The sequence below is a fragment of the Serinus canaria genome, chromosome 18 (assembly GCF_022539315.1).
Source record: "Serinus canaria isolate serCan28SL12 chromosome 18, serCan2020, whole genome shotgun sequence".
NCBI classification, from domain to species: domain Eukaryota; kingdom Metazoa; phylum Chordata; class Aves; order Passeriformes; family Fringillidae; genus Serinus; species Serinus canaria.
In genome coordinates this window covers 9,353,571-9,376,091 of record NC_066331.1, presented here as the reverse complement: position 1 = coordinate 9,376,091, position 22,521 = coordinate 9,353,571, and the positions used below count along the sequence as shown (strand labels likewise).

General features: G+C 55.1%; 2 protein-coding genes across 5 annotated transcripts; both read right to left on the bottom strand.

The window, feature by feature from the left end:
* Positions 1 to 53: 53 nt before the first annotated feature.
* CCDC61 (coiled-coil domain containing 61) lies at positions 54 to 2,882 on the bottom strand. 4 transcript variants are annotated; one of them, XM_050981541.1, is made up of 14 exons: positions 2,848 to 2,882; positions 2,267 to 2,427; positions 2,102 to 2,184; positions 1,849 to 2,006; positions 1,649 to 1,777; positions 1,479 to 1,554; positions 1,315 to 1,397; positions 1,114 to 1,226; positions 941 to 1,019; positions 771 to 835; positions 615 to 684; positions 482 to 545; positions 324 to 390; positions 54 to 236 (listed from the first exon to the last, which is right to left on the bottom strand). In XM_050981541.1, the coding sequence occupies exons 2-14, from the start codon at positions 2,412 to 2,414 to the stop codon at positions 139 to 141; spliced, it is 1,233 nt and encodes a 410-aa protein (XP_050837498.1). In that variant the 5' UTR covers positions 2,415 to 2,427; positions 2,848 to 2,882; the 3' UTR covers positions 54 to 138. The 4 variants fall into 4 exon arrangements, with proteins under 4 accessions (XP_050837498.1, XP_050837497.1, XP_050837496.1 ...); XM_050981540.1 differs by having other exon boundaries at positions 2,758 to 2,873; XM_050981539.1 differs by having other exon boundaries at positions 2,814 to 2,870.
* A 1,355-nt stretch (positions 2,883 to 4,237) lies between these two features.
* LOC103819895 (ADP-ribosylhydrolase ARH1-like) lies at positions 4,238 to 8,599 on the bottom strand. The gene is made up of 7 exons (XM_009094495.4): positions 8,579 to 8,599; positions 7,204 to 7,427; positions 6,403 to 6,501; positions 6,225 to 6,330; positions 5,598 to 5,677; positions 5,344 to 5,527; positions 4,238 to 4,842 (listed from the first exon to the last, which is right to left on the bottom strand). Exons 1-7 carry the CDS (start codon positions 8,587 to 8,589, stop codon positions 4,470 to 4,472), a joined length of 1,077 nt encoding a protein of 358 aa, XP_009092743.2. The 5' UTR covers positions 8,590 to 8,599; the 3' UTR covers positions 4,238 to 4,469.
* Between the last annotated feature and the right edge of the window lie 13,922 nt (positions 8,600 to 22,521).

Genomic DNA, 22,521 nt, shown 5'->3' with positions numbered 1-22,521 from the left:
ACTGCGTCCCTCCCAGGGGACACTGCCATCCCCATCCCAAGAAGGACACGCTCTGGGGCCAAACAAGGGTTTATTTGGGGGTACACCTGTACCAAAACTCCAGAGGACACAGGGAGAGGGTGTGTGTCCCTGGAGGGGTCACATGCGGGTGTTGAGGCTGTCCATGTACTCCTGCAGAGCCTGCAGCCGGGCATCGATCTCAGCCAGCTCAGCTGAGGGCTCCTTGGAGCGGTTCTCTGGGGAGGCAGTGCAGGAAAAAGGGGTTAACAAAGGTCTGGGTTGGGGTATCCCTCAAATATCTAGGGGCTCAGATGGGGCCTCACCTTTACCAGGGCGCTTGCCAGCAGTCCTGCACACTGGCAGCTTGTGGCTGGCAGCTGGGCGGGGCACCTGGGGGAGAGGTTGGAGGTCACCAGTGACCTCCTGGTCACCCTGCTTTGGGATGGAGGGGTGGGGGAACCCCAAAGGGGCAGCCACTCACCATAGAGGGGCTATTGCAGAATGAGGTGCTCAGGGGTCTCCGTGTACGGGTCACTCTCCTGTCCCTGCTCAAGGAGGAGGGTTAAAGGGTGCCAGAAGGGATGCCCAAGCACCCTGCCTAGCACCAGCATTACCTGCAGGGTACGGGCTCAGGGGCTTTGCTTCCAGGGCTCCCTCCCTGGCGCCAGCTCCGGGAGCTTTCAGCTGCAGGGAGAAACAGTGATGGGAGGAAGTTGAGGAAGGAGCCCCAGCACGCAGTGGGTGCACCCCCAGCCCTGTTCCCCACTCACCAGATGAGCTGCGCCTGTGGCTCCTCGCTGGGCTGCTGCTGCCAGAAGCCACTCCACGCCGCTGGCTGCACCCAAGGGAGAGGGTGGTAAGGGGGAACATGGGGCTGAAAGGGGGGACGAGATCCCCAAGTACCAGGGAGGGATGGTGAGGAGCTGTGAGCGCTCCTTACTTTCTGAGCTCAGCCTCCTTCTGCCGGCGCTGCCGGGCCCTGACAAAGGCAGTGGGGTCGAAGCGTGGTGGGCGGGAGCCTGGAAGGGGGAGGCAGAGGAAGGGTCAGGGTGAGGAGGGGGTGAGCTGTGTCCTGTCTCCACTCCTGGGTGTGTGTCCCCAAGTGTCCCACACCTGCAGGCGACATAGACTTGGGTGAGGGGCGGCCCCGGCTGCTCCTGTGGCTCTCCAGGGATGCTGAGCGTCGCTCCTGGGCACGTGGGGCCGGGCTGGCAGATTTCTGGCGGCTGCCAAGAGGACCAGCACCATCAGGGGGAGACAGGGGGACACCCCATGGTCATGAGGGTCCTCCTGCAGGGTTCACCCCAGCCTCACCCCCTCCTGCAGGAGGCCAGTTCAGCAGTCAGGTTCTTCACCCGCAGCTGCAGCTTCTGCTCTGACGCCTTTGCCTGGGCCAGCTTCGAGGGGGGAAAAAAGGCTCACCGCGCATCTGGCAGCCCCTGTCCCTCCCCAGAGCAGCTCCCACCCTCCCAGCCCACCTCTGCAGCCAGCTGCCGGTACTCGCGCTGATGCCGGTTCTCTGCTGCCCGCTTCTCCTCCAGTGCCTGCCACAGCCTGGGGGGAATGGCAGGGCGTGGTCTGGGGGTTCCCTCCTCACCCTGTGAGACAGGAACCCCCAAACCCTTCCGGGTGCGCTGGCCCCACTCACGCGTCCCGCAAGTGCTGGGTCTCCTCCAGGCGCCGCGCCCGGAGCTGCCCCAGCTGCTCCTGCAGCTCCCGCACCAGCGCCACGAGGTCCGGGCGCCCCGCGTAGGGCAGCGGCAGCGGGTAATGGATCCTGGAGGAGGTGAGTGCAGGAGGTGAGGCTGGAGTCACACCCTGTGACCCCTGCCTGGTGTCCCCTGTCACCTATCGAACTCCACAGAGTAGACGAGGATGAGGTAGCGCTTGCTGTTGAGGGGGGAAGAGGTGGAAGGGGAAGGCCGGGTGATTGCCCCCACTTTCCGGCTGTGCAGGGTCTCCAGGTCGGTGAAGGTGAGCAGCTCCAGGCTGACGGAGTCGCTGCTCTGCAGAAAGTTTGAAAAGCAGGAGGGCTCGGTCGGACACACACCCCACCCCAGGTACCCCCAAAACGCTGTGGGGGACAGCAGCACGGCCACACCTGTGTCAGTGCCGACTCCAGCATGCTGCAGAATATGCCAAACTGCTTGAAATTCCCCGTTTTGCGGGTCAGGTCCTCGATGACTGCGAGGAGCAGGGTGGGTATTTCGGTCAGTGACAGCCGTGGGACATCCCCTCAGCCCCCCAGGCTCCCTCCAGCACTCACAGGCGGCATCGAACTCGGCCCTCCACAGGTCGCTGGTGCCGTGAGCCTCCACCTCCACCCGCAAGGTGCTGCGGGTCAGGGTCACCCGCACCGTGTGAGCCCCGGGCCGGAAAGCGCACTCGGCCTGCAGGTACCGCGGCTCTGCCATGGCGCCGGGGGCTCTGCGGGTAGAGGGAACCCTTGGCATACAGGGAACCCCAGCAGCACGGAGGGGAACGGGGAACCCGGCTGGAGGGCTCGGTACAGCTGAGCTGAGGTGGGTTCTGGGCTGGCGAGGGCACAACGGGAGCGAAATTGATGGGCGCGGACGGACGGGCTAGGAAGGGAACCCCACCGCCCCACAGCGCTTTTGTTGACTTGGGCTGGGCTGGGCTGGGGGCGGGCGCAGCGCGAATGGGTGGAGAGAACACAGAGGAACAAGGTGAGAGCCGTGGGCTTGGGCCTGCTGCCTGCGGGGATCCCAGGGCGTGGCGGGGTTGTTCAGGGGGTACCGAGGGAAGGGAACCGGGGATGGCCGGGCCCGCGGTTCCGCTCAGCCGACAGGTACCGGGAGCAGCCGTGCCGCATCGGGGAAGCCTCACCGCCCGCCGCGATCCTCCGCGCCGCGGCCGCGCCCCGCTCCGCCTCACCTCATTGGCTGGCCGCGCCCCTCCCCGCCGCCTCATTGGTTGGCCGCACCGCACTCTGTCGCACATTGGCTGTCTGCGCCGCCCGTCATCGCAATGCCGTTAGCCGCCCTGCCCTGCCCGCCAGCGTCCCGCTGCCATTGGTTGTCAGGCGAAGCCTGCCTCCTGCTTCCGCTGCGCTATTGGTTAATGGAGCTGTCGCTCATTTCGGGGGCAGAAGTGGAGCCACGCCTGGCTGTGGCAAGCTCCGCCCCTTCTCCTGCTCCCTGAGGGGTGTGCCTGCCATTGGTCATGGCTGCGGTCCGCTCTGGCGGGGGATACGGAACGGGGCGGGTCACTGGGCCTGGGGCAGGAGGTCTGCGCTGGATATGGGGGCAGGACAGAACCGGAGGCGGTGCAGGAGGGCACCGATTAGTTGTGGAGCAGCTGAATCTCGAACCTGATTTTATTATCCAGTGAGAGACTGGGGGCAGTCTCGGGGATGCCCTTAGAGGCCGCAGGGCTCCACTAGAAGGCCCCAATGTTTGGGAGGACCCCCCCAAATTACAAAGTTTCTCCCTGAAATGGTTGGAAGAGGGAGCCCCCAAGGCTCCAGATCCTCCCCAGAACGTTGCAGGGAGGTTGGCCCCTATAAAATACTGGGGAGGAGAGCAAATGCAGCATTCCTCAGCACACCCCAAAACCGCCCCTGGGAGTTCAGCCGCCCTTCTCAGGCGGAGCTGTGCCCACGGGTCTGTCTGTGCAGTGGGTGACACTGATGGCATTGTGAGCACCCCAGGTCAAATTCGGGCCTTCAAAATTACCCTCTGGGCCCTCTAAATGAGTCTTGGAACTTTAAAAACATAAATCTTGAAATGTATAAATGTGATTTTGTAGCATGAAAATGTCGGTTTGGACCTTAAACTGACTATTTGGTCTTCCACGTGTAAGCTTTGGTGATTTAAAAGCAGTGCAGTTTTCCTCACTTTTACGGATTGCATTATGTAAATAAAGGTTTGAAAAGCTTGGGGCTGAATCTGAAGAGTAACACTTTGGACCTGAAGCAGAGGCAGAGGCAGGACGAGAGGTGCAGGGCACAAATCCAGACCCAGAGGGACTCGGGAGATGTTTTTTACTCTGGGGGTGACTGAGGCTCCTTGGGTGGGTTCTGGGCTCTCTACCCGGGCAGCACTAAGGCTGTGGTGTGTACCAGCGTGCGGCTACAATGACGAGGTCGCGTCCAGGGAGGCCACAGCCCATGGCAGGAGAAACAGACAGACAAGTGTCTTGTTTAGCACGAGAGTCCATTTTATTTCCACCCCAACCTCGTGCTGGGGGAGGAGGGGGGCAGGAGGCACAGGGCCCGGAGCCGAGAGGGGGAGAAGCAGACCCAGGGGCCGGGGTTTTATCAGGAGCCCCAAACTCATGTTACAGCCTCCTCAGAACATGAAGGCTCCCCAGTGGTGGTCACCCTGGGGCTTGCCTTGGACCCCAGCACACCCTGAAGGGCCTTGCTTCACCCCAGGCTGGTCTCTGCTGTGCCCTCAGGAGCTCTCCATGGAGAGGGGACAGCAGGTGACACAGGGACAGAGGGACACTCACCGTGCCCCCCAGGCCAGCGTGTGCAGCCGGCGGGCAGCGTCGCTGAGCCGCCCGCGGTACTCGAGGCGGCGGTGCAGCCCCGGGGGGACGGACGCCAGCCCCCGCAGCAGCCCCCAGCAGCCCGCAGCGATGGTGCCCGTGGAGTCGCTGTCCCCGCCGTGCAGCGCTGCCCTGGCACACAGCTCCTCCCAGCTGCCGCCCGCTGCCAGCAGCGCCTCCAGGGCCACCATGGGGGCGTCGTGGCCGCTGCGCCCCGGCCAGCCGTCCAACGCCCAGCCCAGGTACTCTGTGTCCCGCTCGGCTGGGGACGGGAGGGATGGCACCCGCGGAGGGCCACCGCCTTCCAGGAGCCCGCGGGAGTCCAGGTATCTGCAGAGACACGGGGACATCGAGGTCACTGGGGACACTGGTGTCACCGGACAATGGGGTAAGCAGTGACACTGGGTGTCACTGGGCTGCGGCTCTCCAGCAGCCCCTGTGACCCCAGATAGCTGCGGGGACACGGGGGACAATCAGGAAACCTGTGGGGTAGCAAGGCATTGGTTACCAGTACCACCAAGAACACTCAATGCCCCAGGAACCCCAGGGACACAGAGGTCACTGTCTCCAAGGATGGCACCTCTGGCAGTGACACGAGGGACACTGGGTGCAGCAGGGACACGATGGGCGCTGCCAGCTCTGTGGACGGACTGGGCATCAATCAGGGTCAGCAGTGGCACCCGTGACACCGCTGTGATGCCCTTCTAGGACCGTCAGAGAGCCTGGCTGGCACCAGTGTCATTAATGGACCCCTGAGCCCTTTCCAGTATCCTCCCCAGCCCCTCCCTGTGTTCCCAGTGTCCCCCCAGAACCCTCACAGTGCCCCCTCACCGGTGCCACGCCTCCCCAAAGAATGGCCAGGCAGCAGCATTGTCCTCCACGGCCACCCCGGTGCTCTCCACGTAGTCCCATGCCAGGGGCAGGACCCGCAGCAGCTCAGCCCCCCAGCGCTCTGGGGGTTCACCCCGAGCCCCCAGTGCCCCAAAGAGGGCCACCGCCAGTGCTCCAAGGTACCCTGTGGGGACAGGGGCTTGAGGAGGGTTCTGCTGTCCCCTCCTGCCCTCCCCTGCCAGGCTGGCACTCACCAGTGGGGTGGTGGTGGGTCATGCGCCCGCTCTCGATGCTCACCCGGATCAGAGTCGGCAGCTCCGAGGCACGTGGGTACCTGCACTGGCATCAGACCAGTCCCCACCCCCCTGCTCCTGTATTTCCAGGAATGTCCCCATTCCCATGCCACCACCTTTGTTCCTGCTGTGCCCATTCTCCTAGCCCCATCATTTCCACGTCCCACTCTTAGCTGTTCTGTGACCTGTGTCCCTCTTTCCTATTGCTGTCCCCATGTTCTCTGTCCCCAACCTCCCAGCTCCAGCACCACATGTCCCCAAATCCTGGACCTTGTCCTCTTCAGCTCCACCAACTCCATGTCCCCACTCCTCTCCCTCTGACATCCTCATGTCCCTCTTACCCTACTCCCATCCCTTCATGTCCCCTTCCCTCCAGCTCTGACACCCCCATTTCCCTTGCCCCAAACATCCTCACATCCCCATCACCCCAGCTCTCACACCCCTTTATCCCCATCCCGTGTCCCTCCCTGTGTCCACCCCTTCCCTCCTGCTGACATCCCCACATCCCTGTCCTTGCCCCCCAGCTCTGCTCCCCCCCCATCCCTGTCCCCAAGTGTCCCCAAGTGTCCCCGGTGTCCCCGTGCCCACCTGAGGCCGATGGCCAGGCTGCGCATGGCGGCGCCGCAGCCGGTGCCGCGGGGGTTGAAGGGGATGCGATAGCCCTGGGGCTCCCCCAGCCGCAGCTGGGAGGTGCCTGGGGGGACACGGGGGCATGAGGCTCCCTGAGCCCCCCCTGCCTCTCCCTGGGTCCTTGGGCTCTGCTCACCTAGGATGCTGCTGGGTCCGGGCTTGCGTCCCTCCATGTCCCCCATGGCGGCCACGTAGCAGCGAGCCAGCTCCTGCAGGAGGGGTTCCCCCTCCAGGCCTGTGCAGGGTGGGTGTGAAGAACCCACCTAGGTTACCCAGGCTGGCAGGGAGAGGCGCCATGAACCCCCCAAAAATGAAAGGGGAGAATAAGACCCCCATTGCACCACCCCCCAAAAGGGGAAAAGGAAAAGAAAGGAAACACTGCCTCCCAGACCCCCCAAAACTGGAGGGGAAGCAGGATGAGTTTAGTGGAGAAATGGGGAATATTCCTGAGCACTGCAAACTGAGAAAAGGGTACCCTGCCAAGTTCCCAAAGTGGGAGGGGGAAATGTCCCTATCTCCAGCACCCAATATGGGAGGAAAGGGCACATAAATGAGGAAAAACACACAGACACACTCACAGTCTCCATGCCATCCCCACCTAGAGGAAACAAGGATACACATCCCCCCAAGCCCCCTGGAAACCCCTAAAAGGTGGGGGAAGTGGAATGAAGATGCCCCAAAGTCCCCTCCAGAGCTGAACAATCCCAGCTGTACTCCAGTTGCGTCAGGGGTGTCATGGGGACCTACCCTGACACATCCCAGGGCTCTAAGGGGACACCCAGACTCCAACCACACAGCCCAAGGAACACAACAGGGACCCCCCACCCCTTAGGAGACAGACAAGGACACCCCCTCCTGTGCCAGCCTGGGGTACAATGGGGACCCCGACCCCAGGGACCCCTCCCTCCTGTCAGTGGGGTGTCTCAGATTCCCCCACCTGTGGCCAGCCCCTCGGCGGTGGCGAGGTGCAGGACGGTGTCATCACTGACGGGCCACTCGGGGGGCTCCAGGCTGATGGCTGCCAGCCCCCCCAGCTCAGCCAGCTCGGCGTGGATCTGGGGACCCGAGGTGCAGTACTCCCAGCGGGCCCCCCGATAGCCCAGGGCATCCCCCACCCCGCTCAGCACCATGGCTGCCTCGTAGGCTTCCACCGAGGGCACCCTGGGGGGACAGAGGGCTCAGGGGTGCCAGGGTGTTCAGGGGATCCCTGGGGGGACAGAGGGCTCAGGGGTGCCAGGGTGTTCAGGGGATCCATGGGGGGACAGAGGGCTCAGGGGTGCCAGGGTGTTCAGGGGATCCCTGGGGGGACAGAGGGCTCAGGGGGTGCCAGGATATTCAGGGGATCCCTGGGGGGAAAGAGAGCTCAGGGGGTGCCAGGGTGTTCAGGGGATCCCTGGGGGGACAGAGGCTCAGGGGTGCCAGGGTGTTCAGGGATCCCTGGGGGGACAGAGGGCTCAGGGGTGCCAGGGTGTTCAGGGGATCCCTGGGGACAGAGGGCTCAGGGGTGCCAGGGTGTTCAGGGGATCCCTGGGGGGACAGAGGGCTCAGGGGTGCCAGGGTGTTCAGGGGATCCCTGGGGGACAGAGGGCTCAGGGGGTGCCAGGGTGTTCAGGGGATCCCTGGGGGACAGAGGGCTCAGGGGTGCCAGGGTGTTCAGGGGATCCCTGGGGGGACAGAGGGCTCAGGGGGTGCCAGGGTGTTCAGGGGATCCCTGGGGGGACAGAGGGCTCAGGGGGTGCCAGGGTGTTCAGGAGATCCCTGGGGGGACAGAGGGCTCAGGGGTGCCAGGTGTTCAGGGGATCCCTGGGGGACAGAGGTATCAGGGGTGCCAGGGTGTTCAGGGGATCCCTGGGGGGACAGAGGGCTCAGGGGTGCCAGGGTGTTCAGGGATCCCTGGGGGACAGAGGGCTCAGGGGTGCCAGGGTGTTCAGGGGATCCCTGGGGGGACAGAGGGCTCAGGGGGTGCCAGGGTGTTCAGGGGATCCCTGGGGGGACAGAGGGCTCAGGGGGTGCCAGGGTGTTCAGGAGATCCCTGGGGGGACAGAGGGCTCAGGGGGTGCCAGGGTGTTTTGGGGGGGAACCCTGTCTGAACAGATGGTTCAGGGGGTGCCAGGGTGAGCCTTCTCTGAACAGAGGGTCCAGGGTGTTAAGGGGGATCCCTCTCTGGACAGAGGGCTCAGGGGGTGTCAGGGTGTTCAGGGTGAGCCCTCTCTGGACAGAGGGTTCAGGGTGTTCAGAGTGAGCCCTCTCTGAACAGAGGGGTCAGGGGGTGCCAGCAGCAGGGGAAGCCCCAGGGATCCCGGTGCACTCACGTCTCCTCCATGGTGCAGCAGCTGGGAACGCCTGTCAGGCTCAGGGCACGGGGCCAGTGCTGGCCCGGGGCCCTTAAGGGGACCAGAACACCCTGGGGATGTGGGGTACAGGGCTGATGTCCCCACAGCAGGGAGGGAGAAGGCAGGGAGGAACTCCAGGGGCATCCTGGGTGGGGAGGCAGAGGGAAAGAGAGGATCCAGGGGCCCCAAATCTCTTTTTAGGGTCAAAGCTTTAAACTGTGGCAACAAAGCATCCTCTGAGGGCACAAAACCTAACTTCAGGGTTCAAAGTGTTTTCAAAGCTGAATTTTTAGGGCCTCAGGTCCTCTTTTTAAGACTAAAACCTTCTTTTGGAGGATCCAAAGTCCTCTTATACCACTCAAAGGTTCCACTGGACTGCCTGAAGCCCTCTAGTCAGCACCAAAGCTTCACTTCCTGGGGCCAGAGAGATTCACCTCCACTGCAGGGTCCACATGGCCATTTGTAGCATCTCACCTATTAATTTTTTCTCATACCTAAAGACTCCATTTTGGGGCCAAAGTCCTAGTTTTGGGGCACCCAATCTCTCTTATATTAGCTGTTGCTTTTTTTAGGGCACAGAGTTTTATCTTTTGGATCCAAACCCTCATTTATTGGACAGAAATCCTGCCTAGGCTACAAACCCACATTAGGATGGTCCTAAACCCCATGTTTCCTTCTGAAGTTCTTAGTTCTGGCTTCCTAAGCAGGCTCCTTTTAGGCTACAAAGTCTCATTTTTAGTATCCAAAGAATGTTTCAGCTCACAACTTCTCTTTTTGTGAGTTCCAAGCAGAGTTTTTCCTCTCCAAAGCCTTCTTTTCAGGCAATTTGGCTCTTTTCCTAGTTAAAAAAAAACCAAAAAAACAACCAACCAAACAAAAAAAACCAAAACCAAACCCCTGTTCTTTCTTGCTTGGTCACACTCTACAGAAATTAAAGTGCTGCTTCAGACAGGGTTTGGTTCTGAAGGCAAGTTTACTGTTTCACACCCTCCAGCTTGATGATCATGAAATAACAGAATTCTCACTAATTGGTGAAACCAGGAGAGGCACCAACAAAACTTCTGGAGGGCAGACTGACCTTTTGAAGAAGCTGATTTGGAAAGTTCCTTGGGGAAGCAGCCCTTAAAAACAAAGGGGTCCAGGAAGGATGGATGCTCTTCAAGAAAGTAATCTTGAAGGCACAGCAGCAGGCTGTCCCTGAGGGCTGGAAGATGAGCTGGTGGGGATGACAACCAGCCTGGAGGAGCTGGGAACTTCTGAAGGGACTCCTGTTCTTCATGTCCAAGCCTCATTGTGGGCAGTGAGCAGCTGGCAGAGCTGGGCAGGTTCTGCAGTGTCTGGGGGATTCCTTACTGGGGCAGCACTCAGAGCAGAGTCAGGGTGTCACAGACACATTTTATGAAAAATCATTTCGTTAGGATCTTTTCTCCTGAGAAGGTGAGAGGCCTCAGAAATGAAATTTAAACAATGATTCTCTGCTGCTGTGGAATGCAACAGGTGGATCTGTGATTGGTCCCTGTGGTTGTTTTTAATTAATGGCCAGTCACAGTCTGGCTGTCTCACACTCTCTGGTCAGTCACAAGATTTTATTATCATTCCTTTCTATTCCTTTCAAGCCTTCTGATGAAATCCTTTCTTCTATTATTTTAGTATCGTTTTCGTATATCATTTTCTTTTAATATAATATATATCATAAAATAATAAATCAGCCTTCTGAAACATGGAGTCAAGATTCTCATCTCTTCCCCCATCCTGGGACCCCTGAGAACACCCCCCCCACATCAGGGCAGTCTGCTGGTGCTTTGTGCAAGCTGCTCCCTGCTAGAGACACTTTTGGTACTTCCTGCTCTCCTCTTCTTCCTCTCTAGCATTGCAGAAATCCCATCATCTGCTCCTCCCTCCTCCAGGGTGACAATCTGCCCTTGTCACTGCTGTGGTGGCACAAGTCCCCCGACCCAAGCACCACTCCTGGTGTCCTCTGCCAGCTTGCTGAGTGTCCTCTCTGCCCCAGCATCCAGTTAGGAAAGGCATTGAACAGGACCAGCCCCTGACCCTTGGGAGGTGCTGTTTGTCCCTGGCTCCATACCTGTCATGGGGTCACTGGCAGCACCCTCAGGGCCTGGCCCTCCAGCCCTTTTCAGCCACTGTTGGCACATCCAGCCCACATCCCTTCCAGTGACTTAAACACCATCTTTAAAAGCAACAGATTGCTAATGGGCACAGCTCTCAAAATCCCACCACACAACCATCACACTGTGGGTATCTCCAGCAGCTGCCTCAAAACCTAAGAAGAAAGAAACACCCTGTAAATTATTCATACAACGTCACAGCACACCAGTCAGAGGCATGATGTTCACTGGAAATTGTCTTCAGCTCAACAAAGACACTGCATGATGTGTCAGGGAATTCTTTATGTTTTATTGTTGCCATAACTCTGGAACCAGCCAAATATTTAGGCCCAAAATATGTTGGCTAACAAACCCTAAATTCTACATTAGGCTTCCACGAGTGGTGGCTGACGAGACCTTAATTTCATATAGCACACTTCAATAATTTCTCAGTTCCCACCACAAGCTCCTCAAGAGTGCTGGCTGACAAGCCACAACACACTTCCACAAGCTCTCCACTCCCAGGACAAACCTCAGTGTGGAGCATGGGGTAGAATCATTGCCATGCTTTGCCCAGACAAAGCAAGGGAGGAGACAAAGACAGAAAAGGGAGAGAGAGAACAAAGCTCATCACCAGTCCATAGATCCCATGTTGGTTCTACTGTGCATGGTCTGGAGCAGGGATTGCAAGAGAGAAAGAGGAAAAATAGCTGGGGGGGCAATTGGCTTCCTTTTATAGTTATTGGTGCCTACCTCTGACACAGACTAAATTTTTGTGCTGTTTTCTTCATGCATGCACAGCCAGCTCTTTTGGCCCTCTTCTGGGAAGTGAGCCTGAGTGCCAAAGCAGAGCAGGAATTTGCCTCAATCTTCTCCAATCATCTTTCCTATTGTAATAATCAGAATGTTTGAGACAAAACATACTTAGATCTGGTCCTCCACAGGCCAACAAGAGGTTTTAATTCTGGCTTTGGCTTTCCTGCCTGTTGGTTCCAAACAGGTGGGATTTTGTTCATTTCAGATGCTGTGCTGCTGGATCATCCAGGCTATGTTTGTGTGACATACATCTCTGGGATGCTCAGACCTCCACACTGACAGGTAGGAGTTTGTGATCTCCACAGCCTGGCTCCAGAGGCTGTAGTCCTGCCACGAGGATCTGCCCAGCTCTCTCTCGACTGGCAAGGTTTGCACCCAAGCAAGGCTTGGTGCAGGCACCTCCTGGCAGATCCTGTCAGAGAGCCCTGGAGCTGTGACATTCCTGGGAGCATGGTCAAGGCCTAAAGGACTGCTTCTCTTCCTCCTCCTTCCTGTTAAAGTGCCACAGCTGGTGCTGCTCATGATCCAGCTGCAGAGATCACTGCCCCACTGTGGGGATCTGCTCCTGGCTCTCTCCCTGGCGTGGCTCCTCTGACTGTGCATCACCTTAATCCTGCCAGGCACACCCTGTGGTGCTGAAGAACCTTCCTGCTGCTGGCTGGTCTCTGCCTGACCCAGCATGGAATGGGCATTTGGTGCTGCTGCTGAGGAAGCTGTCATTTCTCTCATTTTCAAATCCGAGCACCTGGAGGAAAAAAGAGTTATCTCTGCTTCAGGCATTCCTTGTAGATTCCTGTGGAACTCAGTCATTTTCTTGGAGCAACAGAGAGAAGATTTCACCAAGGTCACCAGTGGTGAGTTTAATTAAAGTCTTCCCACCACGTCTGCCACTGTCAGAGTGAGTCCTCGTCTTTTTACCCCCATGGTCTCCACTTCACAGAATCCTAGAATGTGGATGAAAGAAATCTCATTCCAACCCCCATGCCGTGGGCAGGGACACCTTCCACTGTCCCAGGGTGCTCCAAGCCCTGCCCAGCCTGGCCTTGGACACTTCCAGGGATCCAGGAGCAGCCACAGCTTCTCTGGACATCCTGTGCCAGGGCCTCACCAGCTTCACAGGGAAGATTTTTTGCCTAATAGCTAAACTAAATCTTGCCTCTTTCACTTTAAAATCATTTCCCCTTGCCCCATCACTACACTCCCTGCCAAGGAGTCTCTCCCCATCTTTCCTAGGGCTCCCTTTAAGTCCTCTATAAAAGCCAGCTTCAGAGAGCAGACAAGAGGCACTTGGCACAGGGCAGCACCTAAATCCCAGCAGGGAAAGAGGGGGACTGGAGTGGGATAGTTCAGAAGTGATAGCATTGAAGGGTGCAGGAAGGAATTGTCCCCTATGGCAGAAACACTCAGGAGGATGAGCAGACAAACAGCTAATTCAGGATAGGGAAATGTTTTCTGACCGTGTGATCCTGGTTCTTACCTGGCATAGAACAGCAAGTAGGCTTGCTGCCCTAGAACTGTGTGGATGTCACAATTATCCACAGACTCATCATCCATCCTGTACCACAGCCCATTGCTGGCCTGCAAAGAAAGGCTCTGGAGAGAACTGCAGGGTTTGTCCGTGTCACCGTTGAGGCAGAAATGACACAGATAAAAGGACATAAAAAGAAAAGTGCCATACTCCATGCTTTTTTAGAAGGCTAATAACGATTTTATTAGGAACCCATTCCTTTTTATACTCTAGTCAGCTACAGGAGGACCTGATTGGTCCTTTAATCAAAGGGCCAATGGCTAATTAGCAATGACACCACTGGCTAATTAAGAAACCACCTTATGAGAAAGCAGCTTATTACACACAGCACCTGTGGATTGTTTCCATTTGATTATCATTATTTCTCTCCAGCTCCCTAAAGCTTCCCAGACCAACTCATGGGAAAGCTTTTTTTGCTTTCTCTCTCTCTGACCAGACTGTCACATCCACATTTCCACAGCACCACAGGCAGAAAACTGCCAAACCAGGAGTACACAAAACCCAATCCAATTGAGCCCTGAAGGAGACCTTCTTCCCCCAAATCTTGGCTGCCAGTAACTCTGCTGGGGAAGTTTGTCTTTCCCAACACACTTTAGTCCCTGTCAGGAGGGAAGTTGCTCTTTACCTTTGCATAGCACAGAAAGTGTCCTTCGAGACAGGTGTCCCCACTGTGAACCACGATGGCATACAAGGAGCAGAGGAGGGGTTCTCCAGCTGTGTCTGACATGTATGGCCGAAGGTCCAGGTACTCTGGGTACTCCACGAACTACAGAGAGACCAGGAGGGCTCAGAAATGATCCTCAGCTACCACAGTAAATATCCTTCAGCATGGAATGCCTTGGGTGGCAGGAAACTGCTCTGACAGAGGTGCTTTGGCTGAGAACAGAGTCCAGCCTTGTCTTGTCATGGGAACTCTCCTCTCCTCAGAAGGGAACACAAAAGATCCCAGCATGAGCATCTTGTGACAGAGCTCTGGGGAATCTTCTGCTTTGGAAAGGGAAAGTTGCACTCCACTTGCATGCACACCTTGCTGATCTTTGTGCCAGTCCACTGGTCAGCCCTTTCCAGGCACAGCGTGAGGACGCGGGGTGCATGGTGGACTGTGACCTTCTCAGAGGCAGCAGCTTTCTTCTTACACCTTGAAACCAAGCACAAGCCGAGAGCTGAAATGCACCCCATCTTCCCCCAACAAGGCCAGGCAAGCTTCCCCTGTCTCACACATCCTTATGCTATTTTAAGGTTATTCAGAGGCATATTAAAAAAGTCTTGTTATTGTGCATTAAACCTCCTTGAGAAGATGAGTTCAGTGCCATGCAGCCCCTCACACAGGATCTGGTGTTTCTGTGGCATGTGCAATCATCTTACTTGCTGCATCTGAAGCACTCTTTCTGATCCAGCTGCTTGGGTGTCACACAGTCCTCCAGAACTGTGGTGAGGGACGAGGCTGCCTGGAGGAGAGAGAAAGGAGCTGCAGGAAAGGCTCTCACCCAAAGTCTTCCCAGGACAAGAAGACTGAGGCAGCTGATACTGAGGAGAGCCAGCATTTCCCCAGGAGGAGGCAGAAGGAGGGTGTGATGCTGAACATTTCCCTCATGTCCCAGGGGCTCCCAGAGTCATCAAGAGCTCACTCTGTGCTGGCCCCACTCCGTTCAGCTACCAAAGGCATGCAGGGGTGAAAACTGATCCTACCTGTGAGCCTGGGAGCCAGGTGGGTGTTGAGGGAGGGCAGAGGGAAGGAGTAGGGGAGTATGTCAAGGGTGCAGAGGGGTTAATGATTGCTAGTCCTGCCCAAACCAGCACCAGGGGAGAGCAGTGCCATGGCCTCTGCAGGACACTGAGGACTCTGTGCTTCCCCCTTCCCACTCCCCACCAAGCTCTCCTGTGCTCACAGTATAGTTTTTAAAGCAAGTGCTTTGGTTCTTGAAATCTACAGGGGCCTTGGGGTGTCCTGAAGCTCAGCTGCAAACCTCTTACTCTGATATCCAAAGAGACATCCAGGAAGGCCTTGTAGGAATCGACAACTGCTTGGCAGCTCAAGCACGTGACTGGAAGGAAAATCACAATGCTGAGTGAAATTAATTGACTGTGCTGGTTTATGCTCGTGGGTTCTCCTGCACTGGCTATCACAGGACCAGCTGCTTGTCAAAGAAAGGCACAGACAAGCCAAGTAGAGCAGCAGTTGTGGAAACATACCTCTAGATTTCATGAAGCCCCCAAATATCTGATAGACGATGGTAGTTTCTTGTGAAGAGACATCCAAGCTGGAAATAAATGGCAAGGCAGAGAGTCACCTCCTCTGAGAGTTTAGCATGAAAGGTCTGGACACCAGTTTTCCTTGATGAGAGCATATCAAGGAGTCCAGTGGGGTTGGGAAGATTAAAACTTGCAATTTGCTTGTGCTTACTCGCAGCTCAGACAGGCTCTGTGCATGGCGTCGAGCGTGCAGCGCAAGAACTCGTAGGCGTTTTCCTGCCTGCCATACTCAAACTCTTCCCCTATGACTAAGAAAGAATTTAGCAGCTCTCCCCCAGGAGGGAAGACGAAGAAAACCTCTTGGAGTGCCTGAAACAACTTACATTTGAGGTCCCTGAGGACAGCTCCAGGCAGGATGGCGGTGGCTGAGGAGCACAGGACCTTCCTGACGTGCGCTTCCATGGTGCACATCATGCAGAAGCCTGGCTGCTGGCCTGAAGAGGAGAGGAGGGAGGGAGCAAGGAAAGGAGGGACAGAAGCTTCCTAATGGAGATCTTGAAGTTCTAAGAACAGTCTCCACTTCTTAACTCCCAAACTGCCAGTGTCCCAACAAGCCCAGGACATTGAGGGCGCAGAAAACATTCTGCAGAGGGAGGCTAGGCTGGCAGAAGTGTCCTGTGCAATGAGCCAAGACAGTTCAACTTGCAGGAGTAGAAACTTGGGGCTAGAAAGAGGTGTTCTGCTCAAAGTGAGTGCACCTTGACAGGACAAGCATCTTTTAGCTGATGCTCAGAGGACATAAGCTCATGGGGCTGACAAAGAAGGGCTGCTGTTCTCCTAAGCCTGATTCCAGGTTCTGGGAATCCTTGGGATGTGCCCAAGAGATTGACAAGGAGATGTTCCTAAAGGCACTCACACGACTGGCTGTGCTTGTAAGAGAGCAGGTAGTTGGCCAGAGGGGGTGTGTATGTCAGGCACTGCAGGATGACATTGATGTAGCAAGTATTGCCCAGGTTGAAGAGTCCAGCTCCAGGTCTCTGTCTTTGCTGCCAGTCCATGGAAATCTTCTCTGGGGAAAAAATCCTTTGTGGCAGAGGCATTCCCTCGGCAATGTCTGCAGGGAAATGATGTTTGAAAAGAGGTGAGGGAATTTTTTAGTTGTTACTTAAAACCATATTTAAATGTTGAGTTGTCTGCAGGAGCACCAAGGACAACAGCTCCAACCAACTCAAACATCAGGGAAAGCCTAACACCCTGCTGACATCTACTGGTAGGGAAGCAGTTCTGGAAAACTCTCTGTTCCCCTGTGTACTCTGCCAAAAATCCAACAAACCCACTCTGATTTCTGGGCCTTCCTTTCCCTCTGAAGTCTTGGATTTCCAGGACTCACAGGAGCTGTTCCACCTTGCAGTCATCACTCCTCTCAGGAACAGAGGGGAAACCTTTGGATGACAAAGCTTCAGAAAGATCTCCTCCAAAAAGATCAGCTCAGCACCAATCCCATCACTTGAAGGGAAAGGAAACAACTGTAGCTCAACCAACTTATTCAGAAACCCCAAACATGACCCACAAAGCACCTTCAGCTATCAAAAAAGTTTTGGTGGTGCTTGTAGCTGCTGTCAAGGATGAAGATTGCTTGGAAAAAGGCAGGCCCACAGTGGAAGGAGCCTAGATATCCTGAAGGCCAGCTCAGCCCAGCTAGCTTTCCGTGGCTCTCTCCTCAGGATGCCAAACTCTGGGCAGGTGAGATCACAATTGCTCGACCAGTGCCATATCTCTGCCTCTTTGTGACATGAGGCCACATGGGGCCATGTCCCTTTGAGGCCACAGAACCCCCTGGTTTCACAGCCCAGGCATTTCTCACTGCTGGAAGTCACTGGACCAGCTGCTGTCTGTCAGCAGAGCTCCTGCCTCTTCCAGGAGCTCCAGCACCAGAGCACTCAAAGGCTGCTGAGGGCTGTAAATGAGCCTGGTCACCGTTTAGGGTGGCACACTTGGAGGGCTGGGGGTTTCTGTTCCACCCTTCCCAGCTTCTTCCAAGCTTTTAAGGCCCTAAAAATCTCTTATTGGAAAAAAGCCTTCAGTTGTGGCACTGAAGCATCCTTTGAGGGCACAAACCTAACTCCAAGGGCCTGATTTTCATTTCCAAAGGCTCATTTTTAGTTCTCACAGACCCAGTTTGAAGACCCAAAGTCCCTTTTAGAGGGTCCAAAGCCCTCTTTTACAGCTCAAAACTTCCACTAGGATGCCTAGAGCCCTCAGACATTGACATTGTTTCTCGAGTCCAGAGAGGAACCAGCAGCTTCACCTAGAGTTTGTAGACAGGCTCAGTGAGGGTGAAAAAATTTCTTAAATTAATTCCTGTTGCCCTTTGGGTGTGGTGTAAATAAGAATTTGTACTTAGAAGGGGAAGGTCAGTGAAAACTTTCAGTCCTGACACTGCTGATTTGAAAGCAGGAAAAGTTTGCAGCTTGGCTCTCTGCTACCCCCCAAAAACGGGGTAATTTTGAGCTGGGCTTTGAGTGTTTTCCTATTTTGCAAGTTGGTTTTCTGGGCTTTTCCCAGCTCCATCCGTGTGAGAGCTCCGTTGTGGATCCTGGCTCTTGGAGTCTGGAAGAACATGATCCTGCATAGGGCTGGGAAGGAAGATGAATCATCTCCTTGTTGGTTCTGCAGTTTAGAGGCTGCAAAAGAAAAGTGAATTCCAGCACTGCCTCTTCCCTCCAGAACGTTTCGTGGGACCAGCTGTTGAACGTTCTTAGTTTGGTAACGGGACCCCGTGAGGCTGAAAATGCCTGAAGGTGCTCTGAACTGTGCTGGGACAGGAAAAAACTTGGGATTTTCCTGAGTTCATCACAACAACCACACGATAGCGCTGCCGGCTCGCAAAAGAAGGAAAGGCACCGAAACCAGCTCGGAAAGAGCCCGGGGGCAGAGCCAAGCTGGAAGAGTCCCTGCTCTCAAATAACCTTTGTCGGGACAGCAAGTGTTCACTGCCCTTCCCCTTCTAAGTACAGACTCTTATTTACAACACACCCAAAGGGTGGGACACAGCATGAATTCCTGCGCTCTGAGAAGTCTTTTCACTCTCGCAGAGGCTGCCTACAAACTTGAAAACATCCGGTGAAAACAGAGCTCGCAGAAGTGCCAGCTGAGAGAGCTCCTGCTGCTCCTGCTGCTCACAGCTTCAGCTGCACCCATCAAACCAGCCCGGTGTCTTCACTTTCCTTCTCAGCTCTGGGTCCTGTCGCAATCCTTCAGTCTCACACAGTCAGGATGCAAACAGAGCACCAGGCACTCTGCTCACACACTAAAGTTACCAGGACTGAAAACTCAGCAGCCTGGAGTTTGCATTCCCACTGTAACACTTCAACAGGTCTGGCCCACAGATCTCCCTGCTAGGACCAGCAATTAAATCCACCAAGGACCACCCAATGTGTGCACTCAAAACTGATTTCTTTGCTGAAGAGAGAGACTATAAGAAGAAATGGGATTCCCTCCTCCAAAATAGCAAACATCTAGGGCTTGATCCTATAAAAATGCTGTTACTGGGCATCACCTGCCCTGGTAGGGCAGGCAGGGACAGGGAGGCAAGGAGAAGCCAGGGGAGAAAGGACCAGGCAAGGCAAGGCAGGGAATGAGTACACAAGGGATGGGCAGGGAAGGCAAGGACACAGAGGGGACAGAAAGGCAAGCAAGGACACAGAGGGGTCAGAAAGGCAAGGCAAGGACACAGAGGGGTCAGAAAGGCAAGGCATGGATACAGAGGGGACAGAAAGGCAAGCAAGGACACAGAGGGGTCAGAAAGGCAAGGCAAGGACACAGAGGGGACAGAAAGGCAAGGCATGGATACAGAGGGGACAGAAAGGCAAGGGAAGGACACAGAGGGGACAGAAAGGCAAGGCAAGGCAGGGAATGGGTACACAAGGCCATACAAGGCAAGGGATGGGCTGTCAATAAAAGGCAAGAACACAGAGGGGTCAGAAAGGCAAGGCAAGGACACAGAGGGGACAGAAAGGCAAGGCAAGGGAAAGAAGAGTAAGGCAAGGCTTTGAAAGGCAAGGCAGGAAAGGAGCAGGCAGGTGAAGGTTTGAAAAGCAGCAGAAAGGAAGAGAATGGGTAGGCAGGGCAGGGAAGAGCAGGGGGGCTTTGCAAGGCAAGGCAATGAGAGATAGGAAAGGCAGGGAGAGTCAGGAGGAGCAGGCAGGGCAAGGCAAGGTAAGGAAAGAGCAGGCAGGTGAAGGGGAGGGATGGGTGTAAAAGGCACCCATACAAAGCCAGATGTGTAGGCAAGGCAAGACAAAGTAGGGGGTGGGAAGGGAATGGCAAGGAGAAGAAAGGTTTGGTAGGAATGACAAGGAGAAGCAAGGTTGGGTAGGGATGGCAAGGAAAAGCAAAGTTGGGTAGGAATGGCAAGGAAAAGCAAGGTTGGGTAGGAATGGCAAGGAGAAACAAGGTTTGGTAGGAATGGCAAGGAGAAGAAAGGATGGGTTGGAATGGCAAGGAAAGGCAATGGACTGACTGAAAGCCCAGAGGTTTTAGGAAAAGCAGGGCAGAGGAAGGCGAGCCCAGGGATGGGCAGGCAAGGCAAATCAATGGCAGGGGAGTAAAAACAAGGCAAGGACACAGAGGAAAGAGGTAGGAAAGTTATGGTCTCTGAAAAATGAAAATGAGATTTCTTTTCCTCAGAAAGAAACCCTGTAACCCCAGTGTTCCAGGTGCAGATGGGAGCTGGCCCAGGCAGGTCGAAGCCAGCCAGGCCTGTGTCTGCTAGCTGCTTTTTCTGGGAGAAATCCTTGGATGTGCTGAGATTTGGAGGTGCAATGCAAATTTTGCCGTGGGCTTCTGGATGGGAAGGGCAGCTCTTTCCACAGGGAGAAAAGCTTGAAGCCCCAGTGCTCCAGGTGTGGATGAGAGGAGGCTCACAGGAGGATGAGACCAGCCAGACTCCTCTGTCCTAGCACGGAGCAATCCTTGCATGTACTGAATTTTGGAGGTGGAATCCAAATTTCAGCCAAGAGCTTCTGGATGAGAGTGGCAGTTTTTGCCACAGGAAAGAAATCTCATGGCCCTGGTGTTCCAGGGTAGATGAGAGACATCTCAGGGGAGGTCAAGGCCAGCTAAACCCATCTGGTTTTGTCGGGGAGCAGTCCTTGGAGGCACTGAATTTTGGAGATGCAATAAAAATGTTGGTCTCCTGGATGAGAATGAGAGTTCCTCTCCATGGGAAGGAAAGAGCCCAGCCCCAGGGTTTCACATGCAGAGGGGAAACCCATGGGAGGTTAGAATTACATTTATATAAGGATTAGGGTTGTGGTTAGGGTTAAATGAGGGTTAGGATTAGGTTTAGGGAAGGCTTAGGGTTTGGGATAGGACTGGGGTGAGTTTGGGTTTCAGATTGGTTTTGTACTGGTTTGGTTTAGGGTTGTTTAAGGATAATTTTTAGGGTTATGAAAGGCTTGAAGTTATGGCTAGTCTTGGGATTAATGTTTTTTTACATTCCAAATTAGGGTTAGGGTTAATTTTAGGATTTGGGATTGGTTTAGGTCTCGGTTTTGCGTTAGGCTCTTGTAATGGATCAGGATAGGGTTAGTGTTGGTGTTAGCTCAGAGTGGGGTTTTTTTGGTTATGCTTAGATTTATGTTTTTGCAGGGGTTAAGATTTGGGCCTTTTTTTGATTTAGGACATGGGCTATGGTTATGTTGTGGGTTATGGTTCATTTTGGGGTTATGGAAGGTTTTGGGCTAGGATTTATGAGGTTTGTGGCTGTGATTGGCTTTAGGGTAAGTTTAGGCTGAGGCCTCAGGTTACCATGAGTGCTGTTATTATGTTTAGAGTTAGATTAATATTAAGGGTAAAGTTTAGTGTCAGGTCTGGTGTTAGGCTTAGTTTTATGCTCTCAGTTCTGGAGAGCTGGAAAACAAAAAGTAAACTCAAAATTGTAAAAATCACCTTGGGTGGGAAAAATAGGAAGAGCTGGGTAGGTGAGCCAGCTCATTAATTAAGTGGTTAATTAACTCATTAGCTTCAGGGGAGTCTGGGACTGCCAATAGCAATGTGTACACAGAAATAAAGGGCCTCTTGGAACAAATGCCCTTGGCACACTGGGGCTGGAGCTGGGGCTGTGCTGGTGGCACACAGCAGCAGCTGGTGAGTGGGGTCTCAGCTGAGACACAGGCAGGGGACAAATTTGCAGGGCTGCCCCCCCCCCCAGGACCTCTCCATGGCTTCCAACAGCCTCTTCCACCCTTGGGGGTAGCTCTGGAGTCAGAACTCCCAAATTTGGGTGAAGACACAGGGCAGACAAGCACCCTGTGCTGGCCAGGGCTTCCTCCTCACTGCAGGACTGATCCCCATCCAGCCTCTGCTGCTCCTTTGGGTTTTGTCCCATCTCTGGATAACGTGGGGCTGGGGCTGATGGAGCTCAGCATCTCATCAGCAAGTGCTGAATGGCCCTGGGGCAGGGAGTGAGGAGGGCTCAGGCTGCAGCACGAGGAGCAGGAGCTGTGCAGCCCCTTGCCTTCCCCTCAGCAAATATTTATGCTTGAAGCTTTCTCACTGAAGGGCCTAATTGGAGTCTAGGTGAGCTGGCTCGCTAGAACAGAGCCTAATAGAGACATTGCAGTGCTATTAGCACAGATGGTTGTCATATGTATGCAAATGAGGAGCAAATTGAATTTGGTGTCCCCTCTCACCAGCTGTCCTATCAGCGCTGGCTCCTGCAGCAGCACGAGGCACTGCCACTGCTCTGCTAATCTGTCATCGCAGATTAATTACAACTAACACATTAATCTTCATTTGTTTGCCCACACAAAGGAAGTATCCTGTTCTTTCAAGTGCACTCTGATGGGATGGGGTGCTCCAACCTGGGAAAAGAAGAAAGAAAGGGAAGGAGGGCCAGGCAGCTTCATTAGTGCCAGCCCCGGGGGCTGGGGCTGCTGCAGCCTGAGCGGGGCTTTCGTGCTCCTTCTGGCAAACCAGACCCCACTGGGGGCACGGGGAGCCTCAGCCACCTGCCTGGAGCTCCTGGGACCTACACTTTGCTCCATCAGCCTTCCTGGGGCACGTGCTCTGCTTGGCTTTGTCCTGAAGTGACAGTGCCTGGGGTTTCTGTGCTTGAAATGGCTCCTGAGGTGTTAAAAAGTCTCTTTTTTCCCAGCCCCACAACTGAAGAAGAAGTCAGTTGTCAGTTCTGCTCTCAAGGTTGTTTATTTTCTCTTATCCATTCCATTCTCTCTCTGCCCTGCTGAGCTCTGTCCAGCAGGTCGGGTTGTGGC

Excerpts from the sequence above, each read along its gene's own strand:
- LOC103819895 (XM_009094495.4), bottom strand. Across the intron at positions 5,678-6,224 it reads AGCCTGGCCATCGGCCTCAG|GTACCCACGTGCCTCGGAGC; the intron begins GTGGGCACGGGG and ends ATGCCAGTGCAG. Across the intron at positions 5,528-5,597 it reads GACCCACCACCACCCCACTG|GGTACCTTGGAGCACTGGCG; the intron begins GTGAGTGCCAGC and ends CTGTCCCCACAG.
- CCDC61 (XM_018919162.3), bottom strand. The coding sequence starts at position 2,453 with ATGCCAAGGGTTCCCTCTACCCGCAGAGCCCCCGGCGCCATGGCAGAG. Across the intron at positions 1,555-1,648 it reads ACCCAGCACTTGCGGGACGC|GCTGTGGCAGGCACTGGAGG; the intron begins GTGAGTGGGGCC and ends CATTCCCCCCAG. Across the intron at positions 391-481 it reads TCTGCAATAGCCCCTCTATG|GTGCCCCGCCCAGCTGCCAG; the intron begins GTGAGTGGCTGC and ends CCTCTCCCCCAG.